General features: G+C 57.5%; 1 protein-coding gene across 1 annotated transcript; it reads left to right on the top strand.

Moving 5' to 3' along the window:
- Window positions 1-320: 320 nt before the first annotated feature.
- On the top strand, window positions 321-13,532 carry LOC311199740 (tubulin polyglutamylase TTLL13-like; the record flags this gene model as incomplete). The annotated part of the gene is made up of 20 exons (XM_084273874.1): window positions 321-427; window positions 1,349-1,364; window positions 2,099-2,184; window positions 2,326-2,551; window positions 2,816-2,900; window positions 3,013-3,184; window positions 6,968-7,008; window positions 7,268-7,386; window positions 7,767-7,897; window positions 8,492-8,648; window positions 8,925-9,080; window positions 9,249-9,334; window positions 9,476-9,701; window positions 10,164-10,348; window positions 11,077-11,265; window positions 11,664-11,847; window positions 12,180-12,258; window positions 12,317-12,369; window positions 13,039-13,315; window positions 13,435-13,532. The coding sequence occupies 20 exons, from the start codon at window positions 321-323 to the stop codon at window positions 13,530-13,532; spliced, it is 2,673 nt and encodes an 890-aa protein (XP_084130000.1).
- Between the last annotated feature and the right edge of the window lie 2,733 nt (window positions 13,533-16,265).

Below are 16,265 nucleotides of genomic sequence, written 5' to 3'. Positions count from 1 at the left end.
CCTGCCACCAGCCCTGTGCCTGCCCTCATCCCTGGGGGGACTCCTACATCATCACCGGAGGGAAGTCCTGTTCCTTCACCGCAGGAGACTCCTACCACCTCCTCACAGCCCACTCCTGCCCCCTCGCCGGTGGTGACTCCGTCTTCCAACACCAGCGCAGAGGAGGAGTCCTTGGAGGAGTTGGGACAGGAGGTGGCAGCTTCCTCCATGGCTGCCCAGGGCAGGGAGTCATCACCCGGCAAGAGTTCCACCTCTTCACCACGGCTGACTCTCTTTTCCCTCTGCACCTCTTTCAGAAAATCAACCACTTCCCAGGCATGATGGAGATCTGCCGGAAGGACTTGTTAGCGCGCAACCTGAACCGCATGCTCAAGCTCTTCCCCAAGGAGTACAAGATATTCCCCCGCACTTGGTGCCTGCCAGCTGAGTGAGTGATGGGCATTAAAGCAGCTGAGAGCAGGGATAGGAAATGAGGCAGCGGGAACCTCTCTGTGGTGGGCTGGGGGGGTCTCTCACACTTGGGATCCCTCCCTGTGTCTGAGCGGTGTGTCGGCACACGTCTCTGGCTTCAGGCCGTGTGCCTTGCAGGCAGAGTGCAGAGGGGCTAAAGCTGGGGAGGGGCACCCACCCGGAATGCCAAAGGGCAGTGGGCGAGGGAGGAGTGTGAATCGGCTTTTGGCTGGAAGGTGTCTCTGCAGCTCGGAGCGAGCAGGAGAGGCGGCAGTGGCGGGGCGGCGGGGCAGGCTCTCGTCTCCCGGGGGCTGGGGCAGTGCCCATTGCTTGCCCGGGAAGGGCACGGGACAGGGGCACGAGGCGGATACACCCCACCGATGGCGATGGCCCCTGTGTCTCTGCCAGCGCTGCAGCAGAGCACGCTGAGGCCAGAGGGTGGTGGGAGAGCGCGGGTCACTCCGCTGAGCAGAATTCTGGGCACAGTGGGATGGAAACTCCCACCAAGGTCCCGAAGCTTTGGGGCGCACGGCCTGGCTTCTCTCCTCACGTACGGGCGAGCAGTGCTCGCAGCGCGGCTGAATGTGGCCCAGGATCACTGGGTGTCGTGGCAAGGGGCCAAGATGCCCATTCCTAGGCAGATTTTACTCTGGCCGTTGCCTGAAAACCTAGAATCAGGGCTCCCATCACCTGCTCCATGGCCACACCCACCTCACGCTCAGCAGGATTTTCCCTATTCCTGACCAAAAGCATCATTGCTGCAAGAGCATCTCTTTGCAGGCCTCTGACTGTTCTTGGGGCTGTTTCCTGGAGCCAGGAAAACTTGCCCTCTGTTATGGGTGAGCTCAGGGGATGGGGGTTTTTTGCAGCTCTGAACAGCCCCCACTTCCTCCCACAGCTATGGAGATTTCCAGGTCTACAGAGGCAAGAGGAAAACCGGAATGTTCATCTGCAAGCCTCCCAGTGGCTGCCAGGGAAAAGGCATCTTCATAACGCGAAACCCAAAGGAGATCAAACACGACAAGCGTATGATCTGTCAGCAGCACATCTCTAAGGTAACGGGGACAGTCTCAAACTAGAAGTGGGGGTGTGCAACCTCGCAGCTCCTCCAGCATCCCACATCCCCCTTGTGTCCTCTCCCTGCACCTTCCTGGACCTGCCAGGGGCACAGAGGTGGTCGCAGCTCAGCAAAGGCCTGGCGAAAGCTTGCCTTTCTCCTCGCTGCTGAGGGGCCGGGGAGCGGCACAAGCAGGGAGACAGAGCAGCCAGCCTCGTGCAGGGCAGCCAGCAGCCGCCTCGCAGCCTTTGCTTTTCTCATGTCCCTCCTGCCTTTTTTTCTCACAGCCTTTCCTCATTGATGGCTTCAAATTTGACCTTTGTTTTTATGTGCTGGTCACCTCTTGTGACCCACTGAGGATTTTTATCTACAAGGAGGGTCTGGCCCGCTTTGCCACCGTGAGGTACATCGACCCCAGCAGCACCAGGAACCCAGTAGGAAAGGCAAGTCTGGTGGCTTTCATGGCATGCAGCTTGCTTCTTTCCTGTTCTTTGCACCCTCTGTACCTCTTCCCAGAACAGTCTGTGAGCAGTTTGTGTTGGTGCCATATGGCTCATAGTAAATGAAAGCCTCTCACGTTTCCTCTCTCAGGATGACACCTGCATGCATTTGACCAATTATGCCATCAACAGACGCAGTGAAAACTTTGTCTGGGATGACGTGAAGGGCAGCACGAGGTACGGTCTTGTGGGGATGCTGCAGTGCCTGGGGCACGACCTGCAGGAAGGCTGCCTTTGGGAGCCCTGTTTGCCAGGGCCTTTCTCAGGGCGATCGTGGTCTCACAGGGCAGCTCTTAGTGTCTTCTGTCCTGCACACAGGAAACTGTCCACCCTGTTTGTTTGGATGAGAGAAAACAGCTTCAATAAGGCCAAGCTCTGGGAAGATATTGAAGATCTTGTTATCAAGACACTGATCTCAGCTCAGCCCATTGTGAAGCACCAGTACCACAGTTGCTTTCCCCAGCACGTGACTGGCAGTGCCTGCTTTGAGATCCTGGGCTTCGACATTTTACTGGACAGAAAGTTGAAGCCGTGGCTGCTCGAGGTGAGGGGGGAATCTCCTGCTGGGCTGAAACAAGACCGGAAGCAGTGGAGAGCCGACAGCTGGCTGGTCTGGGGGGAGGCTGCGCAGCAAGGAGCTGTGGGCTGAACAGAGCTGATCTGCTTCAGAAGGGCCTCCTGGGTTAAGTCAAGTACCAGGCGAGCTGCTGTAGCCTAAGCGGGACTGGAGGGTGTCCCTGACCGTTCCCTGGACACCCTCTCCAACAGCAGGGAGTGCCCTGAACCCAAGGCCTTCTTGACCTGTAAGAGCATCTCAAATGCCGAGAGCTGCTCCACACCCCCAGTCCTGCGGCCTGTGGGGTCTGAGTGGCCGACCGACTTCATCGGAAAGTGTGTGGTAGGGCTGGGGCTGGTTTTGGGTCCAGGGATGAGGTTGGGGCTGGGGCTGGCTGCTGGCAGCGCTTGCTGGGTGCTGGAGTGTGAATTAGCTCCTTGTTTTGGCAGGTGAAGCACTCTCCCAGCTTCGCCTGGAGCGGGAGGTGAAGGATGCACTTCTCCGCGATACCATCAGCCTGATAAACGTGCCTGCCTGTGACAGAAGGAAGGTGCTGGAGGAAGACAGGCAGCGCGTAAAGGAACGGCTCCTGCACAACCATCAGACTCTCCGTGCATGCAGGTACCGCTCTTCCCCATCGTGTCACAGGTCCCAGTGAGAAAAGATCTCCCCAAGGCTTCAAACGTAAGCTCACGGATGCTGTGGCACTCTAAGGCCTTGGAGGAGAAATCTCCCAAGCCATTGGCATCCTGCAAGGAAGCGCCAGGGCTTGTCTCTGGGCACGAGGAGACTTGTGGCGCTGGGTGCTCTGGGTCCTGTGCATCAAGGTCCATCCCCATCGAGCCCACTGCCCGGGCTTTTCCTGCTGCGGGGGAGAGTGGGTGGTGGGTGGGCAGGAACCCCACTTGTAGTTTGGATCAGAGTCAAGGGGTAACTGAGTCTGCGCAAGACAGAAGGTTACTTGCGGTGACAAAGAGGAGCCATCCGACTTCATCCCCATGTCCCTCAACGACCACCACCAAACAGCAGTGCGCAGGCGCAGTGGGGAGGAGTTGATGGAAATCACTTCTTGGAACTCATTTTAATAGGAAGCGGGACAGGTTATGAATATGTACAATTGTATGAGTTAACCGAATGATTTTTGAATAAGGATATGGTATAAAAGTGCTACAAACTCTGACCAAAGGTGTGCCTACTTTGTTAGGTACCAGCTCTTGCAAGAATGTATAATAAATTACTGTTTCACTAACGTGTGTACCTCAAGTCCTTTCTTTAGGACCATTGGCATTTCTAACACTCAGACACCCCTCACAACATTTGTCTTCCAGTCCCCTCAGCAGCCTCTTGCCCCTCCTTGCCTAAATGAAGCTTTGGTCCATATTAGAGGGCCTGGGGATCTACAAGGAGGCTTAGAGCTGGAAAAGAGGGCATTGGGCCCCACACAGGAGAGTCTGGACCCTCAAAAGCAGGGGTTTGGCCTTCAGAACAGGACTTTAAATGCCGACAGTGGAGCTCTAGGAATGGAAAATGTGGCTTTCCACCCCAAAACCAGGTTTGGAGCCCTGAAGAGATGCTTTGCAGCCTAAACCAGGCTCTTTGGAGTCTGAAAACAAGGCTTTGAGCATGAAACAAATGAGGCCTTTTTCCCTGAATGAGGAGTCTGCACCCTAAAACCAGGCTTTGGGCACCCACAACTCTGTGCTGAATCTTCTAAACTGGGCAATGATTCCTAAAAGCAACACGTTGGAGCCAGAGAAGGAGTCTCTGTACTCTCACGTTGAGGTGGTGGGGGGGCCTTCAAAAGCAGGCTCGAGGCCTTCAAAGGGATGGTCTGGGCTCCTAAGGAGGGGAGTCCTGTCACATTAAAAGTGCATTTTGGAACTTTTCCATGAGGCCTTGGACCCCCAAAATGAGTCTTTTAGACATCAAAGAGAGACCTGGGCAGACCAGAGAGCTGGGCAATCACCAGCCGTGCGGCCATGGGAGCAGGTCCAAGGCTGGGCCTTTCTGGGCGACGAGGGCAGAGAGCAGCCCTTGGGAGAGGCCTGCAGAAGGGCCCTGGGTGAGAGCCTGCATCCCTCTGGGGTGGTTTGACAGGCAAGAAGGACCTGTGGCCCTCCAAACAGGGGACACAACTCCACGTGCAGCCAAGTGCCTGTGTCCCACAGTGCAACCGGTGCTGAATGGCACCCTGCAGGACCCAGCACCGCAGCCATGGCAGGGCCTCGGCAGCCTCCTGTCTCCACAGGCACCTGGCAGCAGCTTCAGGAGCCTGGTCCCACACCGCCAGCTGCACCTCGCAGCGGGACAGACGGACAACCAATCCCAGCTCCTCTGAGAGCCAGAGCATCTGCAGCAGCCATCGTCATCATCCTGAAACGCTGCCTGGCAGCCGCAGAGCACCAGGGGTGGACCTGCTCCCACCAGATCAGGAACCCTGGTACCCTGTGACGTCTCTTTTCTTGGCTTTGCAGAGATCGTGGCTGCCTGGGAGGCCGTGTCTCTAACTGGACACGTAATTGCCCTGTAATCTTGGGGCAGCTGGAGCTGGACAGGGTGGGCTGGTATCCCGGGGACCCTCGCCCTGTGGCGTTCAGTGCTCCTGAGAGATGGGCCCGAGGAGCGATCGCTCCCTCAGCACCACGGCAGCTCCCTGGGAGAACCCTGTGTGCCCAGAGCAGCTTCTTAGCCAAGCAGCAGAGAAACAACGTCCAGGTCCATTCTGAGAAAGGGCTTGCCCCCCCCATTTTCCACCCTTCCCTGTGGTCAGAGTGGGGAGAACAAGCAGAGGGATCAGGGTTACCCTGGGGTCATGCCAAGGAGAATTCCTGGGAGTCAGCCCAGGGGACGATCCCTGTGTTAAAAACCCCAGGATCTCCTCTAGCCAAGGGAGGTGTGAGGGTGCTGAAGAAAGACAAAACAGAGAAGTGTCTTTTGCAAAGCTTCCCCCTGTGGCACAGAGGAGATGTTTGTGGTGCACAGACCCATCTTCCAGCTGGCCAGGACTAGTTCTGGCTGGGGGGGCTCGAGTGCCCCACAGAGATTATCCCTGGGAGGAGAAGGCAGCAGCCAGACTCAACTTCATTGCTCAGCAGCCATTTCCCACTCCTTGGAAAGGGCTGAGAGAAGCAAGGCATTGCCTCCAGACGTTGGGGACACCTGAGAGCCGCAATCTTGCACCCAAATTTGGCCTTCAGTGGCAGGGATTCTTTTCGTTCTCCATGCAGATGATGTCAAGGTTGAGCTACTTTAGGAGGGGCCATTAGTCATTGGGAAGGTGCGGGACAGGGTGGTGATGTCACCCTGCCATGGTATGTAGTGCTGTGCAGCAGCAGCAGCAGAAGCATTATTCAGGCAGGAAGGGCCACAGCCCCCACCTGCCTCTTTATCTTTCTGCTGGTGGCCCTGTGACCCCAGGGGCTCGGGGCTGCTCCATGCCGATCCCGGGAATTAGGTATGTGGCAGGCGAGGGCAGCAGCCAGTCCTGGCAGCAGAACCCACTGCCCCTCTGGGTGACAGTGGGGCTGAGCTCGTGGTGGGGTTGGGCTGGGAGAGCCATGGGGCTGGGTCAGGCTGGGTGAGCCATGGTCAACTCCACAGGCAGGAGGTGGCAGACGCCCCGTGGAGAGGCACAGGGTTCGTGGCTGATGTTACCCTGGGCAAGGAGCTTGCCTTGGGATGGGCAAGCAGGGATGCTGTTGCTCCTCCATGGAAATGATATCAAGGTTGAGCTGCTTCAGTAGGGGCCACTGGTCATTGCCATGGTGTGGGACAGGGTGGTGATGTTTGCAGCTGCTGCCACGGGTATTTTCCAGGCAACTGACGGGGCTGGGAGCCATGAGAAACCTTTGTCCCTAGAGCTGTCCCTGTGTCCCCCTGCCCTGGGGCAGCTTCCTTCGGGCCTGTGTGCCTGAGCTGAAGTAGCACTGCAGGGGCCAGGAATAGCCCAGGGGAGCACTTCTCCAAGCCCTGGGCTTGTCACAGCCCTGTCCCCAGGGCCATGGCTCTCAGGCTGCCCAGCTGAGTGCCAGCTTTCAGCCTCAGAGACGGCCGTCCTCAGGAGATGTCCTGTGAGGAAAGCATGAGCCTTCCACAACTAGCCCTGCTGTGCTCCCCTTGGGTGAACCCCAGTCCCCATGGAACAGGCTGGAACAGCCAACAGCCCCGGGGAGCAGATGGGGCAGCACCAGGGATGGGAAAAAGAGGTGCTCGCTCTTTCCCCTGAGCCGGGAATCCCATTGAGCCTGAGCGTGACACGGCCAAGGAGAGGCTGCTGCTCAGGGCCCCTCTGCCACATCACCTCATGGCTTGCTGAGCCACTCTTGGCTCTGAGGCAGAATTGCCCCTTAGCCCAGTGTCCAGGTCCCTGCTGAGCGGCTGCTCTCTTGTCTAATTCCATTCCAGTGTTCCCTCCATCAACCTGACCAGCTGCAAGTATGAGAGTGGTAAGCCCTGGGACCCTGAGGCATGTGGACTCAGGGGGCTGAGAGCTCCCGGAATACCGGCAGCCAAGGTCTGGGCTGTGTTTAGCTGCATAAAGCTTTTCGGTCACCTCCTGAAGGTCTCTGCAGGTACTTTGCATCTGTAGTTGGAAGCACAGGCTGAAGTGTTTTGACCACCCCCATGTCCCTGGTTACACTGGGGGTTTAGCAGTCCCAGGGCCCCTCTGCCTGGCCCCTTTGTCACCTGCTCTCTTTGGTCCAGTGCGGCGGGCAGCACAGTGCTGCGGGCTTAGAGAAGCGGGAGAAACTGAGGAGTGGACGGTGTGTTGGGCGGACACCTCAGTCTCTCTGGAGCACATCGTGAAAATGAAATGGTTTCAGGTAAGTACCCCCCTGTCAAGAGCTGCAGGAGGAGCTCAGTAAGGGGTGGGGGGGGAGGGAGGCAGAATACGCGGGGGACGTAATGGAACAGCGTGTCGCATCAGGAAACAGAAGCGTCCAAAGGATCACCCATGGCCCTTGTCTGCTTAGGTTCCAGAGGATGCACGCTCACGAGCCTTTGCTTCTGCTGCGCCACTGGTACGGTGACATCAGTGACACTGCTGGAGAATAACCCCTCAGCAGGTGGTCAAGGCCACCGCTTTAAAGCCCAGCTTCCCATTCTACCCGCTGGTTTCCGTGTGCGCCGGCTTTCCTCGGCTCTGGGGGAGGATCCCTGCTGTCCCTTTGCTGACTGTCTTTTCCCTCTGCACCTCTTTCAGAAAATCAACCACTTCCCAGGCATGATGGAGATCTGCCGGAAGGACTTGTTAGCGCGCAACCTGAACCGCATGCTCAAGCTCTTCCCTGAGGAGTACAAGCTGTTCCCCCGCACTTGGTGCCTGCCAGCTGAGTGAGTGATGGGCATTAAAGCAGCTGAGAGCAGGGATAGGAAATGAGGCAGCGGGAACCTCTCTGTGGTGGGCTCGGGGGGTCTCTCACACTTGGGATCCCTCCCTGTGTCTGAGCGGTGTGTTGGCACACGTCTCTGGCTTCAGGCCGTGTGCCTTGCAGGCAGAGTGCAGAGGGGCTAAAGCTGGGGAGGGGCACCCACCCGGAATGCCAAAGGGCAGTGGGCGAGGGAGGAGTGTGAATCGGCTTTTGGCTGGAAGGTGTCTCTGCAGCTCGGAGCGAGCAGGAGAGGCAGCAGTGGCGGGGCGGCGTGGCAGGCTCTCGTCTCCCGGGGGCTGGGGCAGTGCCCATTGCTTGCCCGGGAAGGGCACGGGACAGGGGCACGAGGCCTGCTCCATGGACCCACCCACCTCCCGCTCAGCAGGTTTTCCCCCTTGCTGACCGAAAGCATCTTTGCTGAAAGAGCATCTCTTTGCAGGCCTCTGACTGTTCTTGGGGCTCTTTCCTGGGGCCAGGAAAACCTGTCCTCTGTTACAGGAGAGCTCTGGGGCTGGGAGGTTTTGCAGCTCTTAACAGTTCCCCCTTCCTTCCACAGCTATGGAGATTTCCAGGCTTACATACGCAAGTGGAAAATTGGAACGTTCATCTGCAAGCCTCAGAGTGGCTGCCAGGGAAAAGGCATCCTCATAACGAGAAACCCAAAGGAGATCAAACAGGACAAGCGCATGATCTGCCAGCAGTACATCTCTAAGGTAAGGGGGACGATCTCAATCTAGAGCTGGGGGTGTGCAACCTCACAGCTCCTCCAGCATCCCACATCCTCCTTGTGTCCTCTGGACCTGCCAGGGGCATGGAGGTGGCTGCAGCTCAGCAAAGGCCTGGCGAAAGCTTGCCTTTCTCCTCGCTGCTGAGGGGCCGGGGAGCAGCACAAGCAGGGAGACAGAGCAGCCAGCCTCGTGCAGGGCAGCCAGCAGCCGCCTCGCAGCCTTTGCTTTTCTCACGCTCCCTCTGCCTTTTTTATCTCACAGCCTTTCCTCATTGATGGCTTCAAATTTGACTTTCGTGTTTATGTGCTGGTCACATCTTGTGACCCACTGAGGATTTTTATTTACAAGGAGGGTCTGGCCCGCTTTGCCACTGTGAAGTACATCAACCCCTGCAGCACCAGGAACCCAGTAGAAAAGGCAAGTCTGGTGGCTTTCATGGCATGCAGCTTGCTTCTTTCCCATTCTTTGCACACTCTGTACCCCTGCCTCCTCCTCCCAGAAGGTGTTTCAGGGTGTCTGTGAGCTGTTTGTGTTGGTGCCGTGTGGCTCACTGTAAATGAAAGTCTCTCTCGTTTCCTCTCTCAGGATGACACCTGCATGCATTTAACCAATTATGCCATCAACAAATGCAGTGAAAACTTTGTCTGGGATGACGTGAAGGGCAGCAAGAGGTATGGTCTTGTGTGGATGATGCAGAGCCTGGGGAACGACCTGCAGGAAGGCTGCCTTTGGGAGCCCTGTTTGCCAGGGCCTTTCTCAGGGCGAACGTGGTATCACAGGGCAGCTCTCAGTGTCTTCTGTCCTGCACACAGGAAAATGTCCACCCTGTTTGCCTGGATGACAGAAAAGAACTTTGACACGGCCAAGCTCAGGGAAGATATTGAAGATCTTATTATCAAGACGCTGATCTCAGCTCAGCCCATTGTGAAGCACCAGTACCGCAGTTGCTTTCCTCAGCACGTGACTGGCAGTGCCTGCTTTCAGATCCTGGGCTTTGATGTTCTACTGGACAGAAATTTGAAGCCGTGGCTGCTCGAGGTGAGGGGGGAATCTCCTGCTGGGCTGAAGCAAGTCTGGAAGCAGTGGAAAGCAGATAGCTGGCTGGTCGAGGGGAGACTGTGCAACGAGGGGAGGTGGGCTGAACAGAGCTGACCTGCTTCAAAAGGGCCACCTGGGTCCCAAAACCAACAAGCTGTGAAGTCAAGTAGCCAGGCGAGCTGCTGTAGGCTAAGCAGGACTGGAGGGTGTCCCTGTCCGTTCCCTGGTCACCCTCTCCAAGAGCAGGGAGTGCCCTGAACCCAAGGCTGCCTTGACCTGTAAGAGCATCCCGAATCCCGACAGCTGCTCCACACCCCCAGTCCTGCGGGCTGTGGGGTCTGAGCGGCCGGCCAACTTCATCAGAAAGTGTGCGGTAGGACTGGGTCTGGGGCTGGGGCTGGGGCTGGCTGCTGGCAGCGCTTGCTGGGAGCTGGGGTGTGAATTAGCTCCTTGTTTTGGCAGGTGAACCACTCTCCCAGCTTCACCACAGACTCTCGCCTGGACCGCGAGGTGAAGGACGCGCTTCTCTGCGATACCATCAGCCTGATAAACGTGCCTGCCTGTGACAGAAGGAAGGTGCTGCAGGAAGACAGGCAGCGCGTAAAGGAACGGCTCCTGCACAGCCATCAGACTCGCCGTGCATCCAGGTACCGCTCTTCCCCATCGTGCCTCAGGTCCCAGTGAGAAAAGATCTCCCCAAGGCTTCAAACGTAAGCTCCCGGAAGCTGTGACACTCTATGGCCTCGGAGGAGAAATCTCCCAAACCTTTGGCATCCTGCAAGGAAGCGCCAGGGCTTGTCTCTGGGCACGAGGAGACTTGAGGCGCTGGGTGCTCTGGGACCTGTGCATCAAGGTCCATCCCCATCGAGCCCACTGCCCGGGCTTTTCCTGCTGCAGGGAGCAGGGGGTGGTGGGTGGGCAGGAACCCCTCCAGCTCCCATTTCAATTAGGACACCCAAGAGAATTCCAGGCTGGAGCTGCTGAGCATGTTAACTCCGTACTCAGCCTCTGCCCCTGCAGCCTCAGCTGCTCCAAGCTCCCCTCTGGCTGGCAAAGAAAGCTCCTGACAGCGTGCGGGGTAGCAGGAACGCCTCGAGTAGGGGCTTCTAAAGGAAATTCTCTGCTCCTTGGATTAGCTGGGGGAAAAGGCTGAGGGGCAGCATGGCATAAGCGTGGGCAGCAGGGGAGAGAGCTGGAAGTGCTTCCCCAGCCCACTCTGGGGGTAGGTGGAGCACAGATCACATTGGTTCCCTGCACGCACGTAAAAGGGGCTACCAGATGGGGAAAGAAGCTTGCCAGGCCCTTGTCCCTCACCGTGGCAGCACCTGGAGCCTCCTGTCCCAACTCCCTGCCTCTGCTTTCTCCCGGTTTGCAGACGTCAGGAGCTGGAGAGCAACCAGGCTGCCTGGCTGGCGGAGGCAGAGCAGTACGAGAAGTCCCACCTGGGCGGTTTCCGGCGCATTTACCCGGCGTGTGGGACAGAGAAGTACGAGCCGTTCTTCAAGCAGAGCATCTCCCTCTTCCGGGAAACGGCCTCATCCACAGCAAGGGAGGAGTGTGCCAGGTACGCTGCCCTTGTGGAGAATCCACTCCTCACATGGCTGGCACAGAGACCACTGGCTTCTGAGCCCTTCTTGGGAGCAGCTCTGCTGCTCAACAGATGCACCTAAGCTGGTGAGCGCTGGAAGGGAAGGAGTCTGCAGGAGTGCGTCCTCTGGAGAGGCAGACGCCCTATTCCACTGACTTCTGGGCCTGTGCTATGGCACAGGCATCCTCGACCCTTCTGGCGGCCATGGCCGAATTCAAGGGGGTTTCTCACAGCCATGCAAGTCTCTTTTCCAAGTCCTCCTGGCCCATCTCCCTGCACCCTTCTCTTCGGGTCTGTTCAGTCCAGACTCGTAATCGCCTTTGGTTCTTACGGCTCCTCTTGACCTGGTGACTGAGACTCCTGCTCTCCAGCAGGAAGAAGCTGGAGGAAATTCGACTGAGAAAAGAAAAGCTGGAGGCTCTCACCATCAAGAAGAAAACGGAGAGGAAAGAGCACCTGCAAGGAGTGTCAGCTGGGGACAGATCCCAGATCCATGCAAAACCCACAGCTCACACCATCCTCCTCACCAAGAGCCTCAGCATCGCAGGGAACAGGAAGGTACCTTGCTCTTGGCACTGGTGGTCATGAGGCCCTCAAAGGCAGTAAGGTGGATCAGGGCTGGGCTGGCCAGGGGTGTCTCCCAGGCAAGGGAGCTCCGAGGTTTGACTCCCCTTCCTGATGTCGGGAGAGCTGACAGCTTGTGCTGGGAGGCCCTTGCAAGCACCCGGCTGTCCCGTCCCAGGGCTGTTGGGACTCCCACCGAGATCTTCTCCCTGCTCCAGCCCCAAGTCTGTCATTCTCCTTAGGGCTGGGAGCAGCCTGTGGCTTGGTGTCTCTCGGGCATCACTAGGGCTTCAAGTTTGCTGGAACTCGGGTCTGTCTTTCCAAAGGTGCAGCCCATGCAGTACAACTCTATGCAGCCCCAGGACATTGTGGAAAAGGAGGAGAAGGGAAGCTCTTCTGCAGCGGGCGAATCTTATCCGCCGCTGTGGCATTGTGGATCAGCTCTCTCAGCTGCTCCCCACAGCCAAGGGACCAGCCGACACCCAGGAATTCAGCACCATTAAGCCCAAAGGCCAGGTAAGGGAAGGCCGACCCTGCGAGGCCGGCACAGGAGAGCCATTCGTGGGCGGGTCGTGGGCAATGACGCGCAGGCATCGAGCAGCCCTGGCATGGCCCAGTTCAACGAGATCCCACGTGGTGTCTGGGTCCATGGGTTTTGTTCCAGTTCTGGGACGTTGGGGACTACAGGGAAGCCTGGGCAACCAAAGGCTCTTGGTGAATTCTGCGCTGCAAACAACGGCTCTCCCCACATGCCTTGTCTTCTGCCTTGCACCAGGATGCAACAGGGATGGGGATGAGCCCTCCACAGGCACCCTGAGGCAAAGGCAGTGCGTGTGCCCAAGCTCTGCCTAAACTCCAAGGGATCTTTTTCAGCAGCAGTTTTATCTGGGGCTGGGTCAGAGCCTTTCTTGCTGAGCCTGGCACTTCTCTCCGCAAAGCCTGCTCCGGCTCAACCAGTGCTGAGGGCAGAGGGTGGCAGTCAGCACTGCTGCAGGCAGATGATGCAGGCAGCTGCTGTGCCCGCTCAGAGCATTTGAGTTGAGGGCGCTGAGTGTGGTTTGCACCCAGGGGAAGGCACAGGGCCAGGCTTTAGCGAGCACCTGTGGGCGACCAGAGACGACTTTTCCTTCCCACCTCATGTCAAGGCCTGTGGAACTGAGCTGCTGCTGCTTTCTCTCCTCCCAGATGGAGTTTCCGTGTGATGAACTCAAGGGTCACAACACTCACCAGGCGCTGACTCTCAGCCTGCCCTTGCTCCCACGAGCTCACATCCAGCCTTCAGCAAACCAGCGCATGCCCAAGCCCAGAGCCAACACTGAGCTGCCAGCCACACCGGGCTTGGATCCTGCTGCCATAGGCTCCCTCTACATCCAGGGACGTCAAATCCCCTGCCATGAGCGCAGCAAATTGCAGCAGGCGAGAGGCCAGAGGCTCCCTGGCTGGGGAATCAAGGCTGCAGACCGTGAGTACCACTTTCCCCGCCGCTGGCCCTGAGCAACCCCATCAAGGAGGTTCCAGGGGGTGAGCAGGAGAGCTGCTGGGTTCTGCTTGTCCTCCCAATGAATGACTGTGCTCTTGCAGGCGAAGACCACAGTGTGTCCTCACGCAAGGGCACCTGTCCGCCGGGAACCCCAGCCAGCACAGGGAAGTCCAACTCCCCAACTCCCGTTCATCTCTGAGACAAGAAGAGCCAGCAGCAGGCAAGTAGAGCCCCAGATGAGCCAAGGGGTGCCATGCACCCCATTTTCTGCACAGAGCCCTCTTTGCCCACAGCTCCACATGCAGCTGAGCGCCTGCATCGCACAATGTGGATGGCATTGAAGCCAATCCTGTACCCCTCAACACCACAGCTGGGACACATCCTCAGAAACCTCCTGTCTCCACAGGCGCAGCTCTGCCTGGTCCAAAACCAGCAGCTACACCTCGCTGCTCAACTGCCAGACAACATAACCCAGCACCTCTGCGGGGTGGCATCAACAGCAACAGTCATCTCCTCTATCTGGAAAAGACGCCTGGCAGCCACCCAGCACCAGGAAGGGGCCTGCTCCCACTACATTGGAGACCCCACCACCCCGCCCACCTCCACCCCAGCTTCCAGCACAGACAGGAATGAATTACAGGACCAGCCCAACACCTACCAGCCCTCCAATGAATGGAATCCGCCTCCCCAACCCGAATAAACGTGTAGACAGAAATACAGATCAGAGCACAACTGTCTGGGTCGTGACAGCAGCAAACCCAGGAGTTCCCTGGGCCAAACTGCACCTTGGGGCACACAGGGCCACGGGTGCTCACAGGGTCAGCAGGCAGGCAGGTGGGCATGGGACCTGCCCAGCATGACACAGGTGCTATAAACCAGACTTTGGGCCCTCTAAATGGGGGGAACCTATTGCTTCCTTGATGGCCACAAGGCATCATAGAATCACAGTATCCTTCAGCTGTCTTGGCTGGCAGGGACCTCTCACATCATCGAGTCCCACCATCAAGCTGGCCTGCCAGAGCCATCACTGAACTATGTCCCTAAGTGTTTCAATGCATTTTGAGAGGAGTGGGTTTTGTAGCCCACCCAGATTTATCCCTGACCCCCATATAATCAGGCCTGGGGAAGGCAGCAGAGATGTGTCAGTATGCAGTAACAGGCTAGCAGATGTCCCTGAGAACACGAGCTTGCAGGCAATTCCATGAGATAACAAACTGCAGGAATGTGAACAACTGCCTTAAAAAGGAACGGCGTGACTGTGTAGCCTCAACCCATTATTAGCCATAGTGAGACGCAGGTAAGGCGGGTGAGCAGAGCATCTGACCCACAGCAACGTAATGGAACTCGTGCACTGATACAGAAACCTGTATAAGCTCTGTGTGTGTTTCAATAAAGGAGCTCAGCACTTGATCACACTGGTCTGAGTTGAGTCCGCAAAACTTCAGCTGCGGCACCTAAGCACTGCGTCTGCACGTATTTTAAATACCCCGAGGGCTGGCGACTGCGCCACCTCCCGGGGCAGCCCCTTCCAGGGCCTAAAAACCCTCTCTTGGAAGAGATTCCCCTGAGCCTCCTCCAGACTAAACAGCCCGGCTTCCCTCAGACGCCCCTCACAACATTTGTCTTCCAGTCCCCTCAGCAGCCTCTTGCCCCTCCTTGCCCAAATGAAGCTTTGGTCCATATTAGAGGGCCTGGGGATCTACAAGGAGGCTTAGAGCTGGAAAAGAGGGCGTTGGGCCCCACACAGTTGAGTCTGGACCCTCAGCAGCAGGGCTTTGGCCTTCAGAACAGAACTTTGGGTGCTGACAGTGGAGCTCTAGCAATGAAAATGTGGCTTTCCACCCTGAAACCGGGTTTGGCGCCCTCAAGTGATGCTTTACAGCCTAAAAATGGGCTTCTGGAGGCTGAAAACAGGGCTTTGAGCATGAAACAGATGAGGCCTTTTTCGCTGTGTGAGGAGTTTGGCCCCTAAGAACAGGCTTTGGGCTACACAACTCTGGGCTGAAAATTCAAAATTGGGCTATGGTTCCTAAAAGTGACACTCTGGAGCCAGAGAAGGAGGCTCTGTACTCTCACGGGGAGGCGTTGGGGGACCCTTCAAAAGCAGGCTCGAGGCCTTCAAAGGGATGGTCTGGGCTCCTAAGGAGGGGAGTCCTGTCACCTTAAAAGTGCAGCTTGGAACCATGAAGGCTTGGACCCCCCAAATTGAGGCTTTTAGACCTCAAAGAGAGACCTGCTCAGACCAGAGAGCTGGGCAATCACCAGCCATGCGGCCATGGGAGCAGGTCCAAGGCTGGGCCTTTCCGGACAACAGGGGGAAGAGAGCAGCCCTTGGGAGAGACCTGCAGAAGGGCCCTGGGTGAGAGCCTGCATCCCTCTGGGGTGGTTTGACAGGCAGTAAGGACCTGTGGCTCTCCAAACAGGGGACACAACTCCACGTGCAGCCAAGTGCCTGCATCTCACAGCACATCAGGCGCTGAACATCACCCTGCAGCACCCAGCACCGCAGCCATGGCAGGGCCTCGTCAGCCTCCTGTCTCCACAGGCACCTGGCAGCAGCTTCAGGAGCCTGGTCCCACACCGCCAGCTGCACCTCACTGCTGGACAGACGGACAACCGATCCCAGCTCCTCTAGAGATGGAGCCGACTCCGGCAGCCATCGTCACCTTGAAAAGCTGCCCGGCCCCCATGCCTGTCCAATGCAGCCAGCCACATTTTTGAGGACTGGCCCAGCACCATCCATGCCCGGAGATGAATGGAGACCACCCCAAATCCCATTGCCATTGTGGGTTTGGACACTCAGAATGTGCCTGAGACTGTAAAATGATGCATTGGGCAAGCAAAGTGACATTATGGAGCTAGAAAATGAGGATTGGGACACCAAGGAAGCCAAGGAAGAAGGTGGCGGGGCGGCGTGGGAGGCTCTCGTCTC

The sequence above is a fragment of the Gallinula chloropus genome, assembly GCF_964237585.1.
Source record: "Gallinula chloropus genome assembly, chromosome: 21".
NCBI classification, from domain to species: domain Eukaryota; kingdom Metazoa; phylum Chordata; class Aves; order Gruiformes; family Rallidae; genus Gallinula; species Gallinula chloropus.
Note: the sequence above shows the minus strand (reverse complement) of the source record. Positions and strands in the feature narration are given on the sequence as shown.